The 22,893-nt window shown below is 41.6% G+C and overlaps 1 protein-coding gene across 11 annotated transcripts in view; it reads left to right on the top strand.

Annotated features, from left to right (window-relative positions):
* The window catches only part of arfgap1 (ADP-ribosylation factor GTPase activating protein 1), a 32,223-nt gene that overhangs the window by 4,781 nt on the left and 4,549 nt on the right, over positions 1 to 22,893 (top strand). For 4 of the 11 annotated variants that reach the window (XM_069883818.1, XM_069883826.1, XM_069883827.1 and 1 more), the window contains 12 exons: positions 8,083 to 8,147; positions 8,771 to 8,880; positions 9,662 to 9,830; positions 12,038 to 12,138; positions 13,193 to 13,279; positions 13,369 to 13,480; positions 15,038 to 15,094; positions 15,424 to 15,456; positions 15,783 to 15,812; positions 17,450 to 17,506; positions 19,067 to 19,126; positions 21,010 to 21,083. In XM_069883818.1, coding sequence (XP_069739919.1) covers positions 8,083 to 8,147; positions 8,771 to 8,880; positions 9,662 to 9,830; positions 12,038 to 12,138; positions 13,193 to 13,279; positions 13,369 to 13,480; positions 15,038 to 15,094; positions 15,424 to 15,456; positions 15,783 to 15,812; positions 17,450 to 17,506; positions 19,067 to 19,126; positions 21,010 to 21,083 — 955 coding nt within the window. Of the gene's footprint in view, positions 1 to 5,879; positions 5,904 to 8,082; positions 8,148 to 8,770; positions 8,881 to 9,661; positions 9,831 to 12,037; positions 12,139 to 13,192; positions 13,280 to 13,368; positions 13,481 to 15,037; positions 15,095 to 15,423; positions 15,457 to 15,782; positions 15,813 to 17,449; positions 17,507 to 19,066; positions 19,127 to 21,009; positions 21,084 to 22,893 lie in introns of those variants that run through there. The other 7 variants (XM_069883829.1, XM_069883819.1, XM_069883822.1 and 4 more) reach the window with 7 other exon arrangements.

The following is a 22,893-nucleotide window of genomic DNA, read 5'->3' as shown; positions in this document are numbered from 1 at the left end:
GACGTGGAGTTACGGGGGGGTGGGGTGGTGGGTGGGGGGGAGACACCTTGTGTGATTAAGAGGAGTGTTTTGAAGTAAAATCCTCATTTTGATGAAGGGTTCTGCCTGAAACATCAAATTTAAAAAAAAAAAAAATTCCATTAATGCTGCTCAACTTTCTGAGTTCCTCTGGTTGTTGCTCCAGAATGCACCATCTGCAGAATCCTGTATGATCCCCATTTTCAGGCAGCGTAGTTAGCGTAGTGCTTCTACAGTATTAGTGACCCAGTTTAGAATCTCCTGTATCAGAAAGGAGTTTTATGCTTTCTCCATGACCGTGTGGGTTCCCTCTTCGTACTCCTGTTTTCGTTGAAATTTATTATCATCTGATTGTACATGGACAATCTGATGAAACATTGTCTGTCAAGACCATCTTTCTTCTTTGGCTTGGCTTCGCGGACGAAGATTTATGGAGGGGGTAAAAGTCCACGTCAGCTGCAGGCTCGTTTGTGGCTGACAAGTCCGATGCGGGACAGGCAGACACGGTTTGCAGCGGGCTGCAGGGGAAAATTGGTTGGTTGGGGTTGGGTGTTGGGTTTTTCCTCCTTTGCCTTTTGTCAGTGAGGTGGGCTCTGCGCTCTTCTTCAAAGGAGGTTGCTGCCCGCCAAACTGTGAGGCGCCCAAGATCCACGGTTTGAGGCGATATCAGCCCACTGGCGGTGGTCAATGTGGCAGGCACCAAGAGATTTCTTTAGGCAGTCCTTGTACCTTTTCTTTGGTGCACCTCTGTCACGGTGGCCAGTGGAAACTGGGCGCAAACCAGGAGATCGCTTCAGTCTGTCTGCACCAGTAACAGACCTCCCAGTAGGCAACCATATCAGTTCTGTGTCATGCTCCCACACTCGCTTGTCTTCCATAGCCTTGTGTACTGTCCCTTCAAGACCACTTGCAAATTGGAGAAACAGCACATGATTTTCTGTCTGGGCACTCTCCAGCCAGATGGCATTAACATTGACTTTTCTAGTTTTTGCTACCCTGCTCTCCTCTCCTGCCTTTCCTTCCCCATTCTAGTTTCCTCCACCTAAGCCATCCGTCCTCTCCTTAATCTCTGCTGTCCCCTCCTTCCTTGTACGCCTATCACCTCCTGCTTTGCGATCACCCCTTTCCTTCCCCCACGCCACTCTTTTTGATCAGATGCCTGCTGACATTTTCATAGACCTCGATGAAGTGCTCGGGTCTGAATCGTCAATTATGTATTTTTTACCATTGCTATATAAAGGATGGCCGGGTGAGATCTGGGCCTGTTGTCCTACTCACCCAGGGAAAATGCAAGCGTAATACATTGCCTCTCCTTTCTGGCGTAGTGATCGCCACGTTGCTGTTTTCTGGCTTGCCAGGCAGGAGGACACTACAAATGGCTGCGCCTGCATTACTGCATCCATAGCAACATCTTCTCATAGGTGTTTCCCTGTTTTTACTGAATTTGCTACGTCATGGTACGACTGAGTGTCTGGCGGTATAACTTGTAAAGTTTAAAACTTTTTTATTGATTCTTAGTTAATTTTGTGGCCTATCTAGAAACTGGAAATTGTCATCTACATAACTGGGAGGGTGGGCTGGGCTCGTTTAGCCTTGGTTGCAGCCAACCTAAGAGAAGGAAAACTCTGATTCAAGCCCAGGCAGAAAGGGCTCGTTAGCCTTGTCAGGTCATCCATCTAGGAGAAGGACACTGATGTAAACACTTATGACTTGAGGACTTGGCTGTCATTGTCCCAGCTTGCTAGGCCATGGAAGATAACCAACCCTGGGTGTAACGGGTAGGGCCAGTACTGTGCATACTGCACTCCACTTGTGCAAATCCATTGCACAGGCTCGAAGGACATGTCTATGATCCTTCCTAAATCTTCATCCACGAATCCAAGCCATAATATAAAGGACACTGCTTGACTTGTTGAGTTTCTCCAGCTTTGTGTTTTTAGTCTTTTGAACTGTCAATAATACATTCAAATTTGCACAGATAAAATGGGTGTTTTAAATTCCAGTAATTAAATAAAAGTCTGATACAGGAGGCATGGTGGTTCACTAGTTAATAGCTTTAGCTTGAGTTTTGATTAAGGGCTCCCTCTGTGGGAAGCTCTCATGTTCTCCTGGTGACTGGCATTTATTCTGGGTGTTCTGACTTCCTCTGTTATTCCAAAGTCAAACCGGTAGGTAATTTGCCCTTTCATGTTAAATGCAACAAAATTCAAGAGTAATTAGTGAATGTGAGAGAGAGAGAGAGATTAAGTTGCAAGGATGCAGTGAAAATGTGAGAAAACAAAATTACTCAGCTGGGACCTGGTATGGGGTAAATGAGCTTCTCTTGTGTTATAATAAGTTATAACTGTGTTATAACTTTAAGAAACATTAAACATTATTGGATAGTTAAAATATTTCTTGATGAGTCATGCTTCATTAATTTTGGCTAAGGATATTTGGTCTGGACATTTTGTACTGCATTACAACAGCATATTAGGGTTGCAGAAAAGAGCTTGGGATCCAAAACAGCTCAAAGTTGCTCAGTCTACTCAAGAGGTATGTCTTTTGCCAAAATGGAAAGCTCATCCTGTGTGTTATCCAGGCACATCAACTCATGATGCAGTAGCAACAACCAACCCATGCAGGAAGTTGTGTTACAGGGAGTGAAATGGTACAGAAGTGGAAAAACATGGTGAAGGGTATGGAGAAAAGTACAGTTTAAAAACAGTGCAGGTGTATCATTTTTTGCCATTTTGAGATTCACTTAGGAGTCTGATGACAGCAGATTTAACTGTCCTTTAGTCTGGAAGTTTGTTTTTAAGTACATGTATCTTTTCCCACTGGGAGGAGGAGAAGAGAATATGACTGGGGTGGCTTGGGTCCTTTAATATGTTCGCATCTTCTGTGAGACAGCAGGAGGAATAGAAGAAGTCGAGGGAGGAGCAGGCACAGTGGAGGGGGAGGAGCAGGCGCAGTGGAGGGGGAGGAGCAGGCGCAGTGGAGGGGGAGGAGCAGACGCAGTGGAGGGGGAGGAGCAGGCGCAGTGGAGGGGGAGGAGCAGGCGCAGTGGAGGGGAGGAGCAGGCGCAGTGGAGGGGGAGGAGCAGGCGCAGTGGAGGGGGAGGAGCAGGCGCAGTGGAGGGGGAGGAGCAGGCGCAGTGGAGGGGAGGAGCAGGCGCAGTGGAGGGGGGAGCAGGCGGCAGTGGAGGGGGAGGAGCAGGCGCAGTGGAGGGGAGGAGCAGGCGCAGTGGAGGGGGAGGAGCAGGCGCAGTGGAGGGGGAGGAGCAGGCGCAGTGGAGGGGGAGGAGCAGGCGCAGTGGAGGGGAGGAGCAGGCGCAGTGGAGGGGGAGGAGCAGGCGCAGTGGAGGGGGAGGAGCAGGCGCAGTGGAGGGGGAGGAGCAGGCGCAGTGGAGGGGGAGGAGCAGGCGCAGTGGAGGGGGAGGAGCAGGCGCAGTGGAGGGGGAGGAGCAGGCGCAGTGGAGGGGGAGGAGCAGGCGCAGTGGAGGGGGAGGAGCAGGCGCAGTGGAGGGGGAGGAGCAGGCGCAGTGGAGGGGGAGGAGCAGGCGCAGTGGAGGGGGAGGAGCAGGCGCAGTGGAGGGGGAGGAGCAGGCCGCAGTGGAGGGGAGAGCAGCCGCAGTGGAGGGGGAGGAGCAGGCGCAGTGGAGGGGGAGGAGCAGGCGCAGTGAGGGGGAGGAGCAGGCGCAGTGGAGGGGGAGGAGCAGGCGCAGTGGAGGGGGAGGAGCAGGCGCAGTGGAGGGGGAGGAGCAGGCGCAGTGGAGGGGGAGGAGCAGGCGCAGTGGAGGGGGAGGAGCAGGCGCAGTGGAGGGGAGGAGCAGGCGCAGTGGAGGGGGAGGAGCAGGCCGCAGTGGAGGGGGAGGAGCAGGCGCAGTGGAGGGGGAGGAGCAGGCGCAGTGGAGGGGGAGGAGCAGGCGCAGTGGAGGGGAGGAGCAGGCGCAGTGGAGGGGGAGGAGCAGGCGCAGTGGAGGGGGAGGAGCAGGCGCAGTGGAGGGGGAGGAGCAGGCGCAGTGGAGGGGGAGGAGCAGGCGCAGTGGAGGGGGAGGAGCAGGCGCAGTGAGGGGGAGGAGCAGGCGCAGTGGAGGGGGAGGAGCAGGCGCAGTGGAGGGGGAGGAGCAGGCGCAGTGGAGGGGGAGAGCAGCGCAGTGGAGGGGGAGGAGCAGGCGCAGTGGAGGGGAGGAGCAGGCGCAGTGGAGGGGGAGGAGCAGGCGCAGTGGAGGGGGAGGAGCAGGCGCAGTGGAGGGGGAGGAGCAGGCGCAGTGGAGGGGGAGGAGCAGGCGCAGTGGAGGGGGAGGAGCAGGCGCAGTGGAGGGGAGGAGCAGGCGCAGTGGAGGGGAGGAGCAGGCGCAGTGGAGGGGGAGGAGCAGGCGCAGTGGAGGGGGAGGAGCAGGCGCAGTGGAGGGGGAGGAGCAGGCGCAGTGGAGGGGGAGGAGCAGGCGCAGTGGAGGGGGAGGAGCAGGCGCAGTGGAGGGGGAGGAGCAGGCGCAGTGGAGGGGGAGGAGCAGGCGCAGTGGAGGGGGAGGAGCAGGCGCAGTGGAGGGGGAGGAGCAGGCGCAGTGGAGGGGGAGGAGCAGGCGCAGTGAGGGGGAGGAGCAGGCGCAGTGGAGGGGGAGGAGCAGGCGCAGTGGAGGGGAGGAGCAGGCGCAGTGGAGGGGGAGGAGCAGGCGCAGTGGAGGGGGAGGAGCAGGCGCAGTGGAGGGGGAGGAGCAGGCGCAGTGGAGGGGGAGGAGCAGGCGCAGTGGAGGGGGAGGAGCAGGCGCAGTGGAGGGGGAGGAGCAGGCGCAGTGGAGGGGGAGGAGCAGGCGCAGTGGAGGGGGAGGAGCAGGCGCAGTGGAGGGGGAGGAGCAGGCGCAGTGGAGGGGGAGGAGCAGGCGCAGTGGAGGGGGAGGAGCAGGCGCAGTGGAGGGGGAGGAGCAGGCGCAGTGGAGGGGGAGGAGCAGGCGCAGTGGAGGGGGAGGAGCAGGCGCAGTGGAGGGGGAGGAGCAGGCGCAGTGGAGGGGGAGGAGCAGGCGCAGTGGAGGGGAGGAGCAGGGCGCAGTGGAGGGGGAGGAGCAGACATGGAGATTGTTTTACATCCAGAAGTTATGGATGCTCAGCCTTTTTGTTTGGGGCGGCGGCGGGGGGGGGGGGGGGGAATTAAGATCAGGAGGGAAGTAAAATTTAGGGTTTTTATTACTTGTTAATTGTGAAGAATAACATTGTCCTGCTTTTTGTTCTCTCAGCAGCTTTTGGATCAAACTGACTGCTAATCCAGTCATTCGGTGTTTAACATATAACCTCAAAAAGATGTACATTGATAGGATACAATTTGTTGAAATGAATCAGGGAAATTTCCATTTCATATTTTACCTGAGTTATAATAATTATTCCTTAAGTTTGTTTAAAACATCCTGTTTTGAAGTTGTTTTATTGTTTTCCCTTCACTTAAGACAAGAACACGACAGCACAGTACACGCTCTTTGGCTCTCGATGTTGTATCAAGGGCTGAAGGAATATGTGGTGACACATACATCCCTTGAAAAAAAAAGTACTAAACCCTGACTATATAACCCTCTATTTTCCTTCCCATTTATCCGCCTGTCTAAGAATCTCTTAAATGCCCTAAGGTTTCAGCCTCTACCACCATCCCTGGCAAGGCATTCCAGACACCCACTTGTGCTGAGGTAAATTCCATAGTTGTGGATTGATTGTGACTGAGTGCTGCAGAACTTGAGGAAGGAAGAGGGTGTTTTGTACATTGTGCTCAAGTATTTTTCTTCTTCACAACTTGTTTCACCCCACCTTTAACACAGGGACTGCTGTGATTAGTCATAGTGACTCAGCAATGGTCTTCGGTAGAATTCTTTCCTCGTCTGCTTGTCTCAGCAATCAGAAAATTTTAAGACCATCGAGGTTGGTGCTGAATGAGGCCATTTGGCTCCTTGATCTGTTTTGCTCAATTTCTCATTTGTTCTGAGGTCACTTTTTCAAGTTCAAATCTGTCATTCATTTATTCCATTACAAAAACAGATGGGGGAGATCTTGAACAATTTCTTCAGTATTCACTAAGGAGAAAGATATTGAACTGTGCAGGGTAAAGGAAGCAAAGAGGGTAATTATGGAAACTTTCGTGATTAAGAAAAGAGGAAAGTACTGGAGCATTTGAAAGCATATTAAAGTGGATAAATCTCCAGGTTCCGATGGGATTTTTCCCAGAACCTTGGGAGAAGTTTAGGACGGAAATAGAGGCTCTGACAGTGGTTTTTCAAATGTCATTCGAGACGGGTATAGTGCCGGAGGATTGGCATATTGCACATGTGATTTCATTGTTTTAAAAAGGGTTTGAGGAGCAAGTCTAGCAGTTATTGGCCTGTAAGTTTGACATCTGTGGTAGGTAAATTAATGGAAACCGTTCTTTTATATATATATATATATATATGTGTGTGTGTATATGTTTATACATGTATATTTTTATATATATATATTTATGTGTGTGTATGTATGTGTGTATATATATGTGTGTGTGCACACATATACACACATGTATAAACATATATACATACATGCATATATACATACACACACACATCTGGAGAGACATGGTCTGATCAGGAACACTCAACACAGATTTGTGCGTGAAAGGTCATGTTTGATCAATCTTGTGGAATATTTTGAAGAGGTAACTAGGAACATTGATGAGGGTAGAGTAGTAGATATGTTTATGTACATCAGTAAAACCTTCGCTAAGGTTCTGCATGGAAGTTTAGTTAGGACGGTTCAGTTGTTAGGTAATAATTTTGAGATAATCAAATGGATTCAACAATGGCTGGAAGGGAGATGCCAGAGAGTTGTTGTGGATAACTGTTTGTCAGCCTGGAGGCCGTTGACAAGCGGTCTCCCTCAGGGATCTGTATTGGGTCCTTTGCTGTTTGCCATGTACAGTAATGATTTGGATGATGGGGTGGTAAATTGGATTAGTAAATATGTAGATGATACTAAAAATACGTGGAATAGTGATAATGAAGAAGGATTTCAAAGATTGCAGAGGGATTTGGACGGCTTAGAAGAGTGGGCTGAGAGATGGCAGATGGAGTTTAATGCTGATGTCTGAAGTGCTTCATTTTGGTGGGAATTATCAAAACAGGACATACATAATAAATGGGAGGGCATTAAGGAATGCAGTGGAGCAGAAAGATCTAGGAATAATGGTGCATTGTTCCCTGAAGTAGAATCTCATGTGGATAGGGTGGTGAAGAAGGCTTTTAGTATCCTGGCCTTTATAAATCAAAGCATAAAATACAGCAGTTGGCAAGTGATGTTGAGACTGTTCAAGGCATTGATGAGACCAAATTTAGAGTACTTTGTGCAGTTCTGGTCACCCAATTATAGGAAGGATATCAATGAGGTTGAGAGAGAGTGCAGAGAAGTTTTACGAAAATGTTACCTGGATTTCAGAATCTAGATTACAAAGAAAGATTGAGCAAATTAAGTCTTTATTATTTGGAGCGTAGAAGGTTGAGTGGGGTTTTGATAGAGGTATTTATGAGAGGGATAAATAGAGTTGATGTGGATAGGCTTTTTCTATTGAGAGTAGGAGAGATTGAAACAAGAGGTTAAAAGTTAAGGGACAAAAGTTTAGAAGTAACATGAGGGGGAACTTCTTTACTCAGAGTGGTGGCTGTGTGGAATGAGCTTCTGGGTCAATTTTGTCATTCAAGGAAAAATTGGATAGGTATATGGATGGGAGGGGAATGTAGGGTTATGGGCAAGATGCAGGTAGGTGGGACTAGAGGAGAGTACTTGGTTCGGTGCGGACTAGAAGGGCCAAAATGGCTTGTTTCTGTGTTGTAATTGTTATATGGTTACTACAATCTGGTGAAGCGGTGTTCCCTAGTCCATGGTGCTGTATGTAAAAAATGCTATTACAGAAGTAGACTAAATTGTGATACTTATTCAGCACTTCTAAGTTTTTATTATTTACAAGCTCTATCTTATTTCATGTGGTTGTAAATTCTTTCCACTTTATGAATTTTCAAATTCACTATTAAATGAACTAAAATGTAATTACCCAACATTTTCTCTTTGCTTCTAGATACTATGGCAAGTCCAAGGACAAGACGGGTTCTTAAAGAAGTGAGGACTCAAGATGAAAACAATGTACGTAATCGGAATATTTGAACATGATCCATGCTTACTGTTAAATGAATTTTGAATTCACTGAAACATGAATGCTTTGAGTTTTTAAAACCTTCACCTATCACTTGTGTCATCTGATAGTTTTCATTGTATCAATGCCAAAAAGACTGAAAAGGAAATAATATAAATTGTGCTAATTCAAAATAATCAAACACAATGATGGGGGGGGGGGGGGGGGGGGGGGGAGGAGGCGGTGGGCAACTGGGCAATTGCCAGCATGAAAGTTTTTTATCAATATATTATGGGTTCAATAGGAAATGGTAACTTCCCATTTCTTAATATTTGAAAGGACTCTTTTATTGGTTAAATGTTTCCAATCTAATGTAGAATGAGATACCAATTAAATTGGGAATCGTGGGACAAGCAAATAAAGTTGTTATTTTGTATAACATGTTAATTTTCCTGGTAAATACTTCAATTGTTCTGATTTCTGGTGATTATAGAGTGAAATTCCTTTTTTTGCTAGACGTGAAATCAAATTTTATCCGATATCTCTCAGAAGTGCGAACGGTTTCAATTATTATAAGAACCTTAAGGATATGTCATTCTTCAGTTTTGCTCAATATCTATTTTCTCTCTTGTAGGTTTGCTTTGAATGTGGAGCTTTCAATCCACAATGGGTCAGTGTGACCTATGGAATATGGATTTGTCTTGAATGCTCAGGAAAACATAGAGGTCTTGGTGTTCATCTCAGGTAGATTTAAACAAAATGAAATGCAAAATAGAAACTAAGGAGAAAAAAAAACAAATCACTGAAGGAGCAGCTGTCGTCTCTTGGGTTTCCTCATAGAAATTAGATGTTAGTTTGAGTTGATTTGGCTTTTGAGTTCTCAAACCATATTGTAACCCTGCTTGAGCTTGTTGGAAAAAATAAGGCCCAGTTTCAGTACTAATGCCATTCCAGGGTTTTACTGAACTGGTAGATATTTTATTTAGAGATAAAATTAATCTTTGCGATGCTTAAGGTGTCGAAAGAATCCTGTCAAATCAAGCTAAGCTGGATTAGACTCTGAAGTATGAATGATCAGAACTCTGTGTTTCTTCAGAACAGAAAAGAATGCTCTTAAGTAAATGTTTTTTTAAAAACTTCTAAAAATTGGGTTTAAATTAAAATTTTATAATTTGGACATACAGCATGGTACCAGGCCCTTTTGGTCTACAAGCCCATGTCGCTCAATTACACCCAATTAACCTACAACCCTTGTACATTTTGAATGGCAGGAGGAAACCAGACCACCCAGAGGAAATCCCCGCAGATATAGTACAAACTCCTTATAGACAGCGTGAGATTCAAACTCCAGTCGTTGGTGCTGTAGCAGTGTTGCCCTAACTGCATCGCTCTTAACCGTGTCAATTTAGTAAAGGAAATTTTTGTATTTTCTCCCAGTAAAGGGGTGTTGCTGTTGGCAAATTGAGCTCTTGATCTATGACAGATTGAAAATGTAATGAACTATCTCCTACTTGCTGTCTTTCAGCTTTGTGCGGTCTGTCACAATGGATAAGTGGAAAGATTTAGAGTTGGAGAAAATGAAGGTCGGAGGGAATACAAAATTCCGCCAATTTCTGGAATCTCAGGATTATGATCCATGTTGGTCATTACAAGAGAAATACAATAGTCATGTTGCAGCTTATTATCGAGACAAGGTACTATAATTATTGATGTCTCTTCTTTGGCTTGGCTTCGCGGACGAAGATTAATGGAGGGGTAAATGTCCATGACAGCTGCAGGCTCGTTTGTGGCTGACAAGTCTGATGCAGGACAGGCAGACACGGTTGCAGCGGATGCAAGGAAAAATTGGTTGGTTGGGGTTGGGTGTTGGGTTTTCCTCCTTTGTCTTTTGTCAGTGCGGTGGGCTCTGCGGTTTTCTTCAAAGGAGGTGGCTGCCCGCCGAACTGAGGTGCCAAGATGCACGGTTTGAGGTGATATCAGCCCACTGGCGGTGGTCAATGTGGCAGGCACCAAGAGATTTCTTTAGGCAGTCCTTGTACAAGGACTGCCTAATTATTGATGTAATGTGGATTAAATGCCAATTAATTGGGTATCTATGAAGTGAAACAACTCTAAAATATTTTAAATAAAATAAATTTTACCTTATTGGTCTCAACTTGGATAGATCAAATCAGATTAAATGTACAACTTTAAAATTTGCACATCATTACAGTAAAATCACTATTATTCAGCACCTACGGGGATGTCAGATATGCTAATTTACTGGTTAAATGAGACACACTCTTCCAATGCCTAACTATTAAATCTGCATTAAAAATTCAGTTTAAAAGACAATGAAAAATGTAATTTGAAAAAAATCAGTATTATAGTCTTTAATTGTGTAAAGTTCACGTTAATCAGTTAATTCCCATAGTTTACAAAATTTAAAATTCCTGGTGCTGTAACAGTGCTGTATGCTAACTGCTATGCCACTGTCATAATGAAACCACCCCCCCCCCCCCCTCAAGTTTACAGATAAAGCCTTACTAATATACTAATAAAGATAAAGACTCTCACTACCAGGCAGGAATTGCATTTTGGGAGATCTCCCCCAACAGCGAGTTGCATCGGGCGACTCTTCATCCTGGGCTCTGCCACTTTATTCAAACAGTTGCTGTGAGAGAGGCAAAACCAGGGCGCTCCGTTGGCTGAATGTTTGCTTTGGAGAATCTTTTAACTTTTTACCTCTACTTTTACATTTTTAAATCTTTATTTAAACTTTTATTTAAAACTTTATTTATGCTTATTTATTTATTTAGATGTTTCTTTTTTTTGCAAGTTGTTTGAGCTTCCGATTAATGCTGGATGATGGGGATTTTACTGCGCTTGGAACTCTAACACCCTGCTTGAATTCTCATGGTGTTTCCGCTTGATGCTAGTTTCAAAGGTTCCTTTTATTGTCATGTAATAATACATTAAAAATGTCATATACATGATGTACTTCAGCTTATGTCTGGTATAAGGTAAACAAAAAGTCACCATGAGCATTGTCAGGCACCCCTAGTAATAGAAGAAAGAGAAGCCAGAGTCCCTTCAGAGACATTGAGCATTGATTCACCTCCAGGATTCCCGCAGCATCCGCAGCCATACAGACTCCTGTACAAACTATCGGCAGTTGCAACTCCATATCCAAACCTCCAATATGATCAGGAAACCTTCAGCATCTGAAGCTCTAAAGTCCTCTTGCTGTCTCGAATTCTGGTTCTGATGTGCGAGTCCTTTGACTATGTCAGCAAAAGACCACAGCCCCTTGCTGGTCTGATGCTGTGGTCACCATCCTGTAGGGTCATCTCCTCTGCTTCTCCTTCATGCATACTTTTAGCATTGACGTATTTATTTGTGAATGATTCGTATAATGAGTTTATTTGATTCTTTTGCACCATGTTAACAGCCATGATTTGTAGTTAATATTGTAAATCTTCCAGTGATGATAGTTGCAGAGTTGTAAACTAATCCACAATTTGAGTCCGGATCAGTATCTCCCAGACAACTTCATTATTAGGGATTATTTGAATAAATTTCAAAAAATAAATGTTACTAAGCCATCCTCAGTTGCACAAAGAACAGGAAAGCTTTGTGGGAGAAATTTTAAAATGCAGATTTTCTGCGTTATCTTGTGTATGTTTCAATGCTTTGTGCAAATATTTGAAGCTTGGGGTTCAGAACACATTTTGTTCCTTGGCAACTGCCTTAACAGACTAGTTACTGCATCATTAACAATGTACACAGTCAGGTTAAGGTTTTTTACCAAAATAAAAATCTCTGAGTATGTTAGATTAAGAGTCAAAAAAAAATTGCAAGCTGACCCATCACTCTCTCTGACAGACCTGAACATGCATTTATTTTTCATCTTTGTTTTCAGATTGCTGCCTTGGCTGAAGGCAGAGATTGGTCTATTGAAACATCAGAAGCTCGGAATTGGACCCCACCACAACCTAAAGTATCTATTTCCTCAGCACATCGGTATTTAGTCTTCACTTTATTTAATATGTCACAGTTGCACATAAAGTGTGGTAAAATCCTGCTAAGATTAAATGAGCTTCAGTAAAATATTTAATCTTCATGTTCCTCAAGTTGGGTGTCAGTTTTATTTTTAAATACAAGTGATGGTTTTTTTCCGTCGGCAATTATCACACTTACCTTCTGGAGTGGCCATTCGCACTGGAATGTCCTGTGGCTGGATGTGGGTTGACGTCGACCGTGACGTATTCCCGATGTTCAGTGTCGACAACATCCTATTCACTAGCCCATTTCTGCAGGCCACCTGTAGTTCATAGCCTTCACTTGTGCACCACTAGGCTTAAAAAGAGCTTTTTTTATGAAGCCGTGACAATGTTTAACAGCAATTCACAGAGCTGAGTAGTGCTGCACTTGTATTTTATAATCCATTTGTGAGTGAGATTGCAGAGATAAAATCTATAGTGGTTAAGAAATTTGTGTGGTTTTTTAAAATTGATTATTTTGGAATCCTGAACCTTCTGTCTTTGCGGTACAAGGATGAAATGGTGCAAGGTTATTTGATACAATTTAAAAATGATGAGATCAAATTAGTGATTTTTTTTTTAAAGCATGAAACAATTAGCTTTTTTGTGATTGAAAATAAAGTTTTGTTATTTACTTTTAGTGTAAGATTCCATCTAACATTAATTTGAATAAAAAAATATTCAGGGGTATTTTAAAAGAAAAATCAGTAGAAACTTCCGGTATAATGACAATGAGTATTAAAGGAAAAGATAGCGAACAATCCATTGTGGTTTAAGACAGTTACATTTAAAAATCTAATAAGACTTGGATATTCAGGAGAATTATGCTAATTGAAAATTTTATGTAGTATAGCAATAATTCAACTTTCTGGAAGATGTATCCAATACTTATCTGGATTTTCTCTCATATCATTTCTAAAATTTATTATCAATTTAAAGAATAATCTGAAATTTCTTTATTGAAACATTGTTTTTTTTTGTCTCAGCCGTTACTAAAGGTTTGTATGTATGTTTGCTTTTTTATTTATTTTTAGTGGAAGTTCTGGACCTAAGCAAACTTCGGCACTATCATCTGATAAAATGTTTGAGGACTGGCTGAATGACGATAATTCCTACCAAAGGTAAAATGATGCATCTGATGGATATTAAGAAGTTCATTTGATTTTGATTTCAATTAAGCATGACTGGTTAATTTCCTTTTTTTTTAAAGCGGTGGAGGATATGGTAGTCAGGATAATCGCTACGTTGGATTTGGAAACACTCTGCCCTCTTCAAAAAAGGAAGATGATTTTCTCAACAGTGCCATGACTTCTCTTTATTCGGTATGGGTGTAGTTCTGAACTACTGTGGAAGATTTCTTTGAGCTGCGTAATTACTACTTAATTTTATGTGCCCAGAAGTATTGAACTGCACGTTTCACAAACATTTCTACGACTGATTCCACCTGCATTGAATTCACCTATCATTATTGAATGAAGATCTACCGGGACCAATGCCTGAAGAGGGCGCACAAAATCATTGAACCGGTGCGGACTCAAAAGGCCAACATGGCCTGTTTCCGCTCCGTATATGGTTATATGGTTAACTGTGCATGACCAATCAATGACACAGTGTTACATCAACAATTTTATCTTCTAATTTGATAAAGATTTAGGATTAACCATGTGTCTGATCTAGACTATGTACTTGTAATGTAAATGAGTTGAGTGTGTTTATCGAAGAAAATCAATCTTTCATTGGTTTTAGCAACCTGCCTTCAGAATAGAGATTTTGAGCTGGAAATTGATTTTGAGGGGATGTTGCTAGACTTTACAAATAGAAAATGAAAATATATTTGTGACAGTATTTTGTAAAATATTTCATGTTTTTATGAAGCTAGCAACATTGGAAATTGTAGCAATCAAACTGTTGGTATTATCATTTTATGGAGGCATTTGGTCAATTTGTACATAATTACAGTTACTACATTTTCTCACCTTGGGTTTGGCTTTATGATAAACTTGTATAATAGTTTCTGGCAGTGAGTAATATCCCAGGAGGGAAAGAAAACTTTCATTTTACTCATGTTTTGAAAGTGCCTTAATTGGTAATTACATTTGAATTTGATTTATGAGCAAGTAAAGCACCAATTTATTCTAAGAATCTCCGAAGAAGCAAGGACATGAAAAGACAGCTAATTTGCTTTTAGTTATCTTAGGCAATGAACTCAAGTTATTCTCAAGTTTTCAATCCTACTCTATTTTGATACATGTAAACATTTAAAATAATAACTTGAATGTCTAATCACATGTATAAATGTATATAATATTTAGTGGGGACTGAACCCTTAAAACTTGATATTGTGCATGTGAGTACATGAACTCTACCTTCTAGATTGACTAATTGATTACTTGTTTTAGACAATGGGTGTCGGAGTAGGCCCTTCGAGCCAACTCCACCATCCACTGTGATCAAGGCTGATCATCCATAATCAGTACCAGATTCTTGCCTTCTCCCCATATCCGTTGACTCTGTTATCTTTAAGAGCTCTATCGAACTCTTCCTTGAAAGTCTCCACTGCCTTCTGATGCAGAGCATTTCACAGATCCACAACTCTCTGGGTGGAAAAAGTTTTTCCTCAACTCCATTCTAAATGGCTTACCCCTCATTCTTAAACTGTGGCCTGTGATTCTGGATTTCCCCTATGGGAGTGGAGAGAATCGTTAGCATGGAATGCAAGCTTCATGTGACTAATCAAATTTTTGAAGCATCATTATGGAAAGGGTATAATTGCAAACCTGGATTATAGTCACGAAAAGTGAATTTAGTTTACATATTTAGATGAACAAAAATGAATAATCTGGAGTCCTTTCATTTAGAATATATTCATCGATTTACAGGGTTGGAGTAATTTTACTGTTGGAGCCACCAAGTTTGCATCAGCAGCTAAAGAAGGAGTAAGTAATTCTTGATTTAATCTAATTTCACTCAAACATGGACATGCAAATGGGTGAGTGCAGAAACATTTTTTGGTTTGTGGACATTTAAGATGCTAAATCTAGTAATCTGAAGAGATTTATAATTAAACATTCGTGTGAAGGTGTATTTTGCATGTAGATATGAAATCTTATAAATTCAGCATCTTCCCATTGTTTTTTCCCCCCCACCCCCTATTGTGTCGTATTTGTTTATTGAAACCAGAACGAATGCTGAAGCAGGAGTAAACTGGACAGAACTAGAATGAAGAAATGAGAATTAAAATAATCAACTTTATTTTATTTAACAGGCGGTAAAACTTGGAAGTCAAGCAACACAAAAGGTAGTTTTTATTTTCTAACCATTTTGTATTTTGGGTGTTGTTTGGTGTGACTGATGGTTTAATGTTCATAAGTTAATAAATGTTGAGAACTAGGTTTGTTTCTTTTGTTTCAACTTGAACAGTGTTTCAAATTTGATTCTTGTCAAGGGATTCAACAAATTTGGGAGAGGGTTTTCATGATTTTGATTGTGTTCTCCATCGATTGGTGATTTTTTGCATCTACTCATATAATTGTTGTTAATCGTCTTTAAATTGGAGCTGGGATGAAAATGACAAATTGTTAAATGACCCTTGTTCTGTCCTTAATGCTTTCTTGCTGGATAAAGGTCTGGGGCTACAAACAGCAGCCAGAACTGGTAAATTTCCTACCTTTTGTATCTCATTCTTCAGCTCCAACTGTATTCATAAATTGTGTACTATCAATATTTGCTCTTAAATTGGTCGACGGCACTTGATATTCCAGCAGTCATTTTCCAGGAGCTTAAGCCATAGTTGGTCTGTGCAATTAATCCATGTTTATTGCATTATAAAAGAGAAACATTTTTGTAATTGCTGATCCATCTCTTCTGCTTTGAAATTCAATTAATTTAAAAGGATCACTGTTGGTATTTACAAATGCACAGATATCTGATGCAAAATAAATGATCCCAGTGCTTCTCTCATTTTCTTTCCTTATTTTTTTTAAAATTCAATTTTGATTCTATTTTTATGTCCAGTATATGTTAAAGCTGAGTAAAAATCTAAGTGATATGAGACCAATTTCTGGATTTCTTTTATTTTCCTTTGCACTGTTAGGTGAAGACTGAATGGATTAGTATTCTCCTTGGTAGAATTCTTGTTACCAGTCCTCATAAAGGTTCATTATTGTCATGTAATACTACATTTAGAATGTTACATACATGAAATTCTTCAACTTTGCCTCCCGTAAAGAAGAGAGTCACCACTTTTTCCAGTGTCCCTCACGGAAATGAGGTCCCAATGAGGAATAAACTCGCGACCCCTAGTTTACAACCCTAGCGTTTTAATCACAGAGCAACTAACTGTATTCATGTCATTTTTGGCACTTGACCATTAGTGGATAATTTGACCTTGTCAGTAGTCAGATTTTCTCACAATGAACAGGTGCCCAACTATGGTTAACAAATTTGAGATAAATTGAGAAATCTTACTTTGGCATCAACTATATGTGCAAAATTAAAAGCAATATTTTACAAGGGTAAAAGTGCACTACCAACACACATACAACCTTGATTTTGTGGAAGAATGTTTCTAGCTTTATTACTGTTTTAGGTAGGAAGTTTCAATGGTCATTGTCTCTTAATGACTTACAAATGTGATTGCATATTTTATACAGAAATTCTTTGCAAGCTAATCAATATTTTTAAATTGGTTTGGAGATTATCCAGTCAAAATTATTATGAAGCCTGGGGGCAAAATTCAATTTCAGAATTTTTGGAAACCCCCCCCCACAAATTGAGACCAATTCCAGTACAGACTCAGCCTGTTTACTGTGGGCCACATGTTCAAAATGTGACTAATCTATTATCAATTTTGCACTTACAGTAGGTTGAAATTCCTGCCTGCCACCAAATTGAAGTCACTAAATGGAAAAATAAAACCATGTTAATTGAAGAAAAAAAAGTACTATAAACACCCAAGTATTTCAAACTATTTTGTAGTGCAACTTAGATCTTTAATGGGAGAGGTTTATGAATACCTTTCTGAAATGGGATTAGATTGTATGCTTTTCTTGTTGTCAGTGAATATTACATGTACACTCTTCTTGCATTTGGTAAAGTTCACAGACAGCAAAGTGGATGCTTGGCTAAAATCTTGCTTGCATGTTGCATTGAAATTCTCATTGTGTCCTATCTGCATGTCACATGCTATGTATTATAGCTGATGCAATAATATTCTTGAATTTATTTCCTACTGTTGTACATCAATCTAAGATACATTTTTCAGTGCTAATAAATTCTTTTTTTTTAAATAGGCGACAGAGCTAGGTCAGACTCTTAATGAGAATGTGATCAAACCAACTCAGGAGAAGGTAACGAGATATTTCCCCACCCCCTCAAAAAAAGCTTAAACTAATGACCTGTGCACAGCTTCTTTGGAAAGTTCTCTGAAATTATGATTAAAACACACTTTTCCTGGCTCAATTATAATTTCAGACTATTTTCCAAATCATTTGTTAGGAAAACTTATGCATGTCAATATTTCATAGACTAATGCATTGAACAATATCTGATGTTATTTACCATTAATTATGCCCCAGATACGATTCAACTGAAGTGATTTGAATACTAATTGCTCAAAGTGTGAGCTAATGTGGGCAGCAGGGAAACTGAGGTACCTGGGACCAAAGTAAATGAGTTTACTATTAATTGTCTCTCAAACCTGAGATTAAGCCTCTTGTCAAGTAGAAGCATTAGATAGGTGAGTTTAAAGGGAGAAAATTCATTATCAAATGAATTAGAGGGAATGAAAGATTAAAATGAGACAATAATTTCAATTTGCACTAAATATCACCCTAAATCTATGTCTTTATTTTCTTTAATAATCTTTTGTTGTACCTGATTAGATTTATTTTGAATATCATGTACTACAATCATATCTTCCCTCTTGTCTATCCTGGCAGTACCCCCTCTTTTGAATGATATGTCAAGACCAAAATCATTTATAATGGTGATGTTGGTTTATGGATAAATATTAACCAGATAACCATGATATATTCTTCATATAGGAGAAATAGGACCTCTGTTTATTACATTTAGACATACAGCCTTTCAGCATATGTGCCCATGCTGCTCAATTACACCCAATTGACCTCCACCCCCAGAACATTTTGAAGGGTGGAAGGAAACCGAAGGGAAAACTAACACAGGCAGAATGTGCAAACTTCTTACAGACAGCACAGGATTCAAACCCAAGTCCTGATCACTGGCGATATAACAGCGTTGCTCTAACTGCGACGCTAACTGTGCCATTGCAAAACTTCAACCCAAATTGTCTGTTTTCAGATCTCTTGAATTGGACTCTTTGACTCTTGTGAGGAAGTGAATATGCAAGACATACTTAGTAATAGTTGGAATGAACTGATTCCTGCATTCACAGAGAATGACTGACTAACATATTACAGTGGCCAGCAATGAGTTTCCCCAACCATTAGAAGACCTGGGATCTCAACCAAAGGAAAGGGGTGAAGTTAATATTTTTTAATACCCCTCAACTATTTGTTTCCAACAGTACAGAGTGAAAGTCTGACATGTTGGGGGACAGGGCAATCTGTTTACCATCAGTGGAAACTAATGTTCAGAATTCCAAAGAGTACCACCATTTCAATTTTCTTAGTGGCTGATGTGACCCCCATTTGGTGTTATGACCCATTGTTTGAGTGCCTGCATATATTATGTTGTGGTTGTATTTTCATTTATGATCACAATTTTGCTTTGTCTGTTAAGACTGGAAATATATTTTTCAGAAAGTTTTTATTTTGAGTTTTTTTTCTCTGTAAAAGAGCTATAACCATATTTATTCAGTAAAATGATTACTATGGTTTTGAGCATGGCATTGCTCTTAAGTAACTGAAGGCAATTTTTACATACAGGTGAAAGGAGGAAAGATTTTAGATGAGGTTTCCAGTGGCATGTCACAGATTGCTATTAAGGTATGCAGAAGGTTGTAACGGGGCAAGAATCAAAGCCAGCTTTCATATTTTGTGCACCATCTGCGAGAAACAGGTTGAATGTGGACTAAACACTATATTTTCTTAAATGGTTGAATGTCTCTGGAAAATATATTAAACTAGGTCAAGTTCCAAGAACACTGCATTGTTTGCTATGTTAATTCACACACGTCTTCTCAGGTAAGGGCCTTCTTGGGTGCAGTTACCAAATATTAAGACTGGCTTGTGACTTCACACACTTAATTTTGGTGCTAATCTGTTCCCTTTCTTTTTTTTTGCTGTCATTGGTAATTGCTCTGGTGAGTGGCTCCAATGAAAATTGTCAACCAAAATTAGTAATTTTTTTGTCTTGTAATTAAAATAGAAGACATCTCTATTGTGATTTTTACCAGTTATATTTAATTTAAGCAGTTAACAAGGTTAGAAAATTTACAAATGATGGCAGCATGTGTGGTTCCGTGGACAATGTGGAAAGATATCCAAGCTTCAAAGGTTCCTTTTCTTGTGGTGCAATAAAGTGTTAAAAATGTAACGTGCATGATTACTTCAAATTTTGTGTGCTGCAAGGCGAAGAGAGTTGCCCTGAACCTTGCCTGGTGCCCTTAACAATAAGAGAGAGAAGCACATGAGAGACACTGAGTGTCTGTGAATTTGCGTCCAGCGCTCCCACAGCCTTTGCAGGTGCAGAGGCAATCTGAGCTCCAGATCCAAACCTCCGATACAATTGGGGAGCCTTGAGTGCCCGAAGTTTATAATAGGATCTAGATCAGTTAGGAAAGTGAGCCAAGGAATGGCAAATGGAGTACAACTCTGACAAATGTGTGGCGTTGCACTTCGGTGGTCAAACCAACACAGGACATGCAGAATAAATGGTAGACTGTAGGAGAGTGTTGTAGAAGAAGGAGCAAGAGAGAGAGTACCGGAACATGGCAATTCAGCTGGACAAGGTGGTGAAAAAAATGCACTTGGCACACTTGCCTTTCTTGGGTATAGTACAGAGTTTACAAGTTGGAAAATCGTGATATAGCTGGACAATTATTTTGTGAGACCTCACTGGGTGCGCTGTGTGCATTAAAGATCACCCAGCAATAGGAAGGATGTCATAAGTTGGAAATTGTGCAGAATAGATTCACCGTGATGTTATTGGGACTTGAGGGCTTGAGATGGAGACAGAAGCTGAGTAGGGTTATAAAGATGTATAAAGTCATGGATGAAGTGAATGTTCGGCTTTTTGTTTCCAGAGTAGATAATTCAGGAACTAGAAGGCATAATTTTAAGGGGAGAGGAGAGTTGCGAGGGGAACTCTTGGTGCAACTTTTTCACTCAGTGGGAAGTCTCTATCTGGACTGAACTGCCAGAGAAAGCTGCAGAAGTGGCTAAAATTATGTTCATTGGACATTTGGACAAAAATATGGATTGGGAGTTTTAGAAGGGTGAGGGGCAAATGGGTTATCCACAAACTTTGGATGGATCAGTTGGGTCGTAGGTTCTGTTCTGTGCTGAATGCTTCTGGCTCTTTGATATTTACCTATTTTCAGGCTTTTCTGTTATTTTCATTAAATCTAATTTCTTTTATTTCCCCATTTGCACTAGATGCTTGATTCTCCTGTATTTCAGAATGGATGCATAATGTACTTAATTCTTTGAGAATATGAATGTATTCATTGGAATAGTTTCAAATCTTTTCCCTATGACGGGTTGGGAAAGTGTTTAGAATGGATAGCATGAAGGCTGAATCTGTGCTTTACGTTATTTTCTCAGTTGAATTCAACAAAAGCTAATTGTTAGTATTGTCTTTTTTCTAATTTAAATGTCTTGATCTTGGGTTTCTGAGAAGGGTTTATTCATTCTTTGAATATTCATAGGTACAGGGAGTGAGCATGAAAGGATGGCAAGATGTCAGTTCTCTCTTTACCAACAAAGAATCTGCCTCACAAAGGTACGTAGAAGAAATGATCAAATTTTTATGGCTCTATTTTGATGATGGTGTGAAGCATTTTTAAATTTTAATTAAAATACTGTACTAGTTTGTGTATTTGCATATATACAGTAAAACCCCTGGTATCTGGTACCTTTGGGGATTGGTAGATGCTGGATAAGTGTATCTTCCAGTTGCCTGAGACTTACTCTTACAATGCCAAACTAATGCACCTGGATTAAGAATAATCATTTTAAAGGACAAAAACACTCTACTGCACTTGCACTGAATAAACTTCATTTGCATAATTATATAAACCTTAAAACATTTTAGTTTATTTTCATTCACAATCTTTGAGAAGATTTAACTGGTGCTCTTCCCCCTTCAAGGAGCCACCCAAAAGACTAACAATGACATTATAGTTAATTACTCCCACACCCCATTTTTACAGATAAAGCCTCTGACTGGGGTGTTTCTTACAAAGATAAGCGTATACAGAGCTGTTGTCATGCCCACACTCCTGTTCGGCTCCGAATCATGGGTCCTCTACCGGCATCATCTACGGCTCCTAGAACGCTTCCACCAGTGTTGTCTCTGCTCCATCCTCAACATTCATTGGAGCGCCTTCATCCCTAACATCGAAGTACTCGAGATGGCAGAGGCCGACTGCATCGAGTCCACGCTGCTGAAGATCCAGCTGCGCTGGGTGGGTCACGTCTCCAGAATGGAGGACCATTGCCTTCCCAAGATCGTGTTATATGGCGAGCTCTCCACTGGCCACCATGACAGAGGTGCATCAAAGAAGAGGTACAAGGACTGCCTAAAGAAATCTCTTGGTGCCTGCCACATTGACCACCACCAGTGGGGTGATATCGCCTCAAACCGTGCATCTTGGCGCCTCACAGTTCGGCAGGCAGCAACCTCCTTTGAAGAAGACCGCAGAGCCTACCTCACTGACAAAAGACAAAGGAGGAAAAACCCAACACCCAACCCACCAATTTTCCGCTGCAACCATGTCTGCCTGTCCCGCATCGGACTTGTCAGCCACAAACAAGCCTGCATCTGACGTGGACATTTACCCCCTCCATAAATCTTCGTCCGTGAAGCCAAGCCAACAAAGAAGGGATAAGGAGACACTTTTAAGAGAGTCACCTTAATGACGAGCAGCATCAACCAGCTCTTCATCCTGGGCGTCACCATTGCTGTTTCATACAACTTTATTCAAACAGCAGCTATAAGCACAAGGCACTCCCTCCGCTGGCTGAATATTTGCTCCCATCTTCACCAAAGGTTCTGTGTTATTTTAGAGAACATTTACTTTACAATTTTAAACGTATATTTTTTATTTATCATTTTAGTCTTATTTTTTTTAAAAATTTGTTTATTTCCCTCCGTGTTTTTTTTCATTTGCTTGAATTCCAGATACATGGGGTTTTACTGTATCATGAATGCAAAAGAAACCTTCATTGTAAATCGTATAACAAATTCTTATTGCAATTCATTTCTCAAATGACTAATGCTCAAGCCTGAAGCTTTTGTTATGTATCTTTGCAATATAAAGTATGCTGCTTGACCTGCTAAGTTTCTCCGGCATTGTTTTTAACCCTATTTTTACGTATCTAACGTGCATGTTATATGCATGTGTTTTCTTTAACAAACCAGATAACCCCCATGCGTTATGTGTGTGTGTGTGCTATACAAAATTTTTAACATGTTGAAACAACACGCACAATTTATAGCGGGCGTGGAGAAGTAGCAACGGCAATGAAACGCACAATTTATAGCAAGCCTGGGAAATAATAGCACCAATGAAACAACGTGCACAATTTAT

This window comes from Narcine bancroftii, chromosome 6 (genome assembly GCF_036971445.1).
Source record: "Narcine bancroftii isolate sNarBan1 chromosome 6, sNarBan1.hap1, whole genome shotgun sequence".
Lineage (NCBI taxonomy): Eukaryota > Metazoa > Chordata > Chondrichthyes > Torpediniformes > Narcinidae > Narcine > Narcine bancroftii.
The sequence above is the reverse complement of the archived record's forward strand: the minus strand, read 5'-3'. Positions and strand labels throughout refer to the sequence as shown.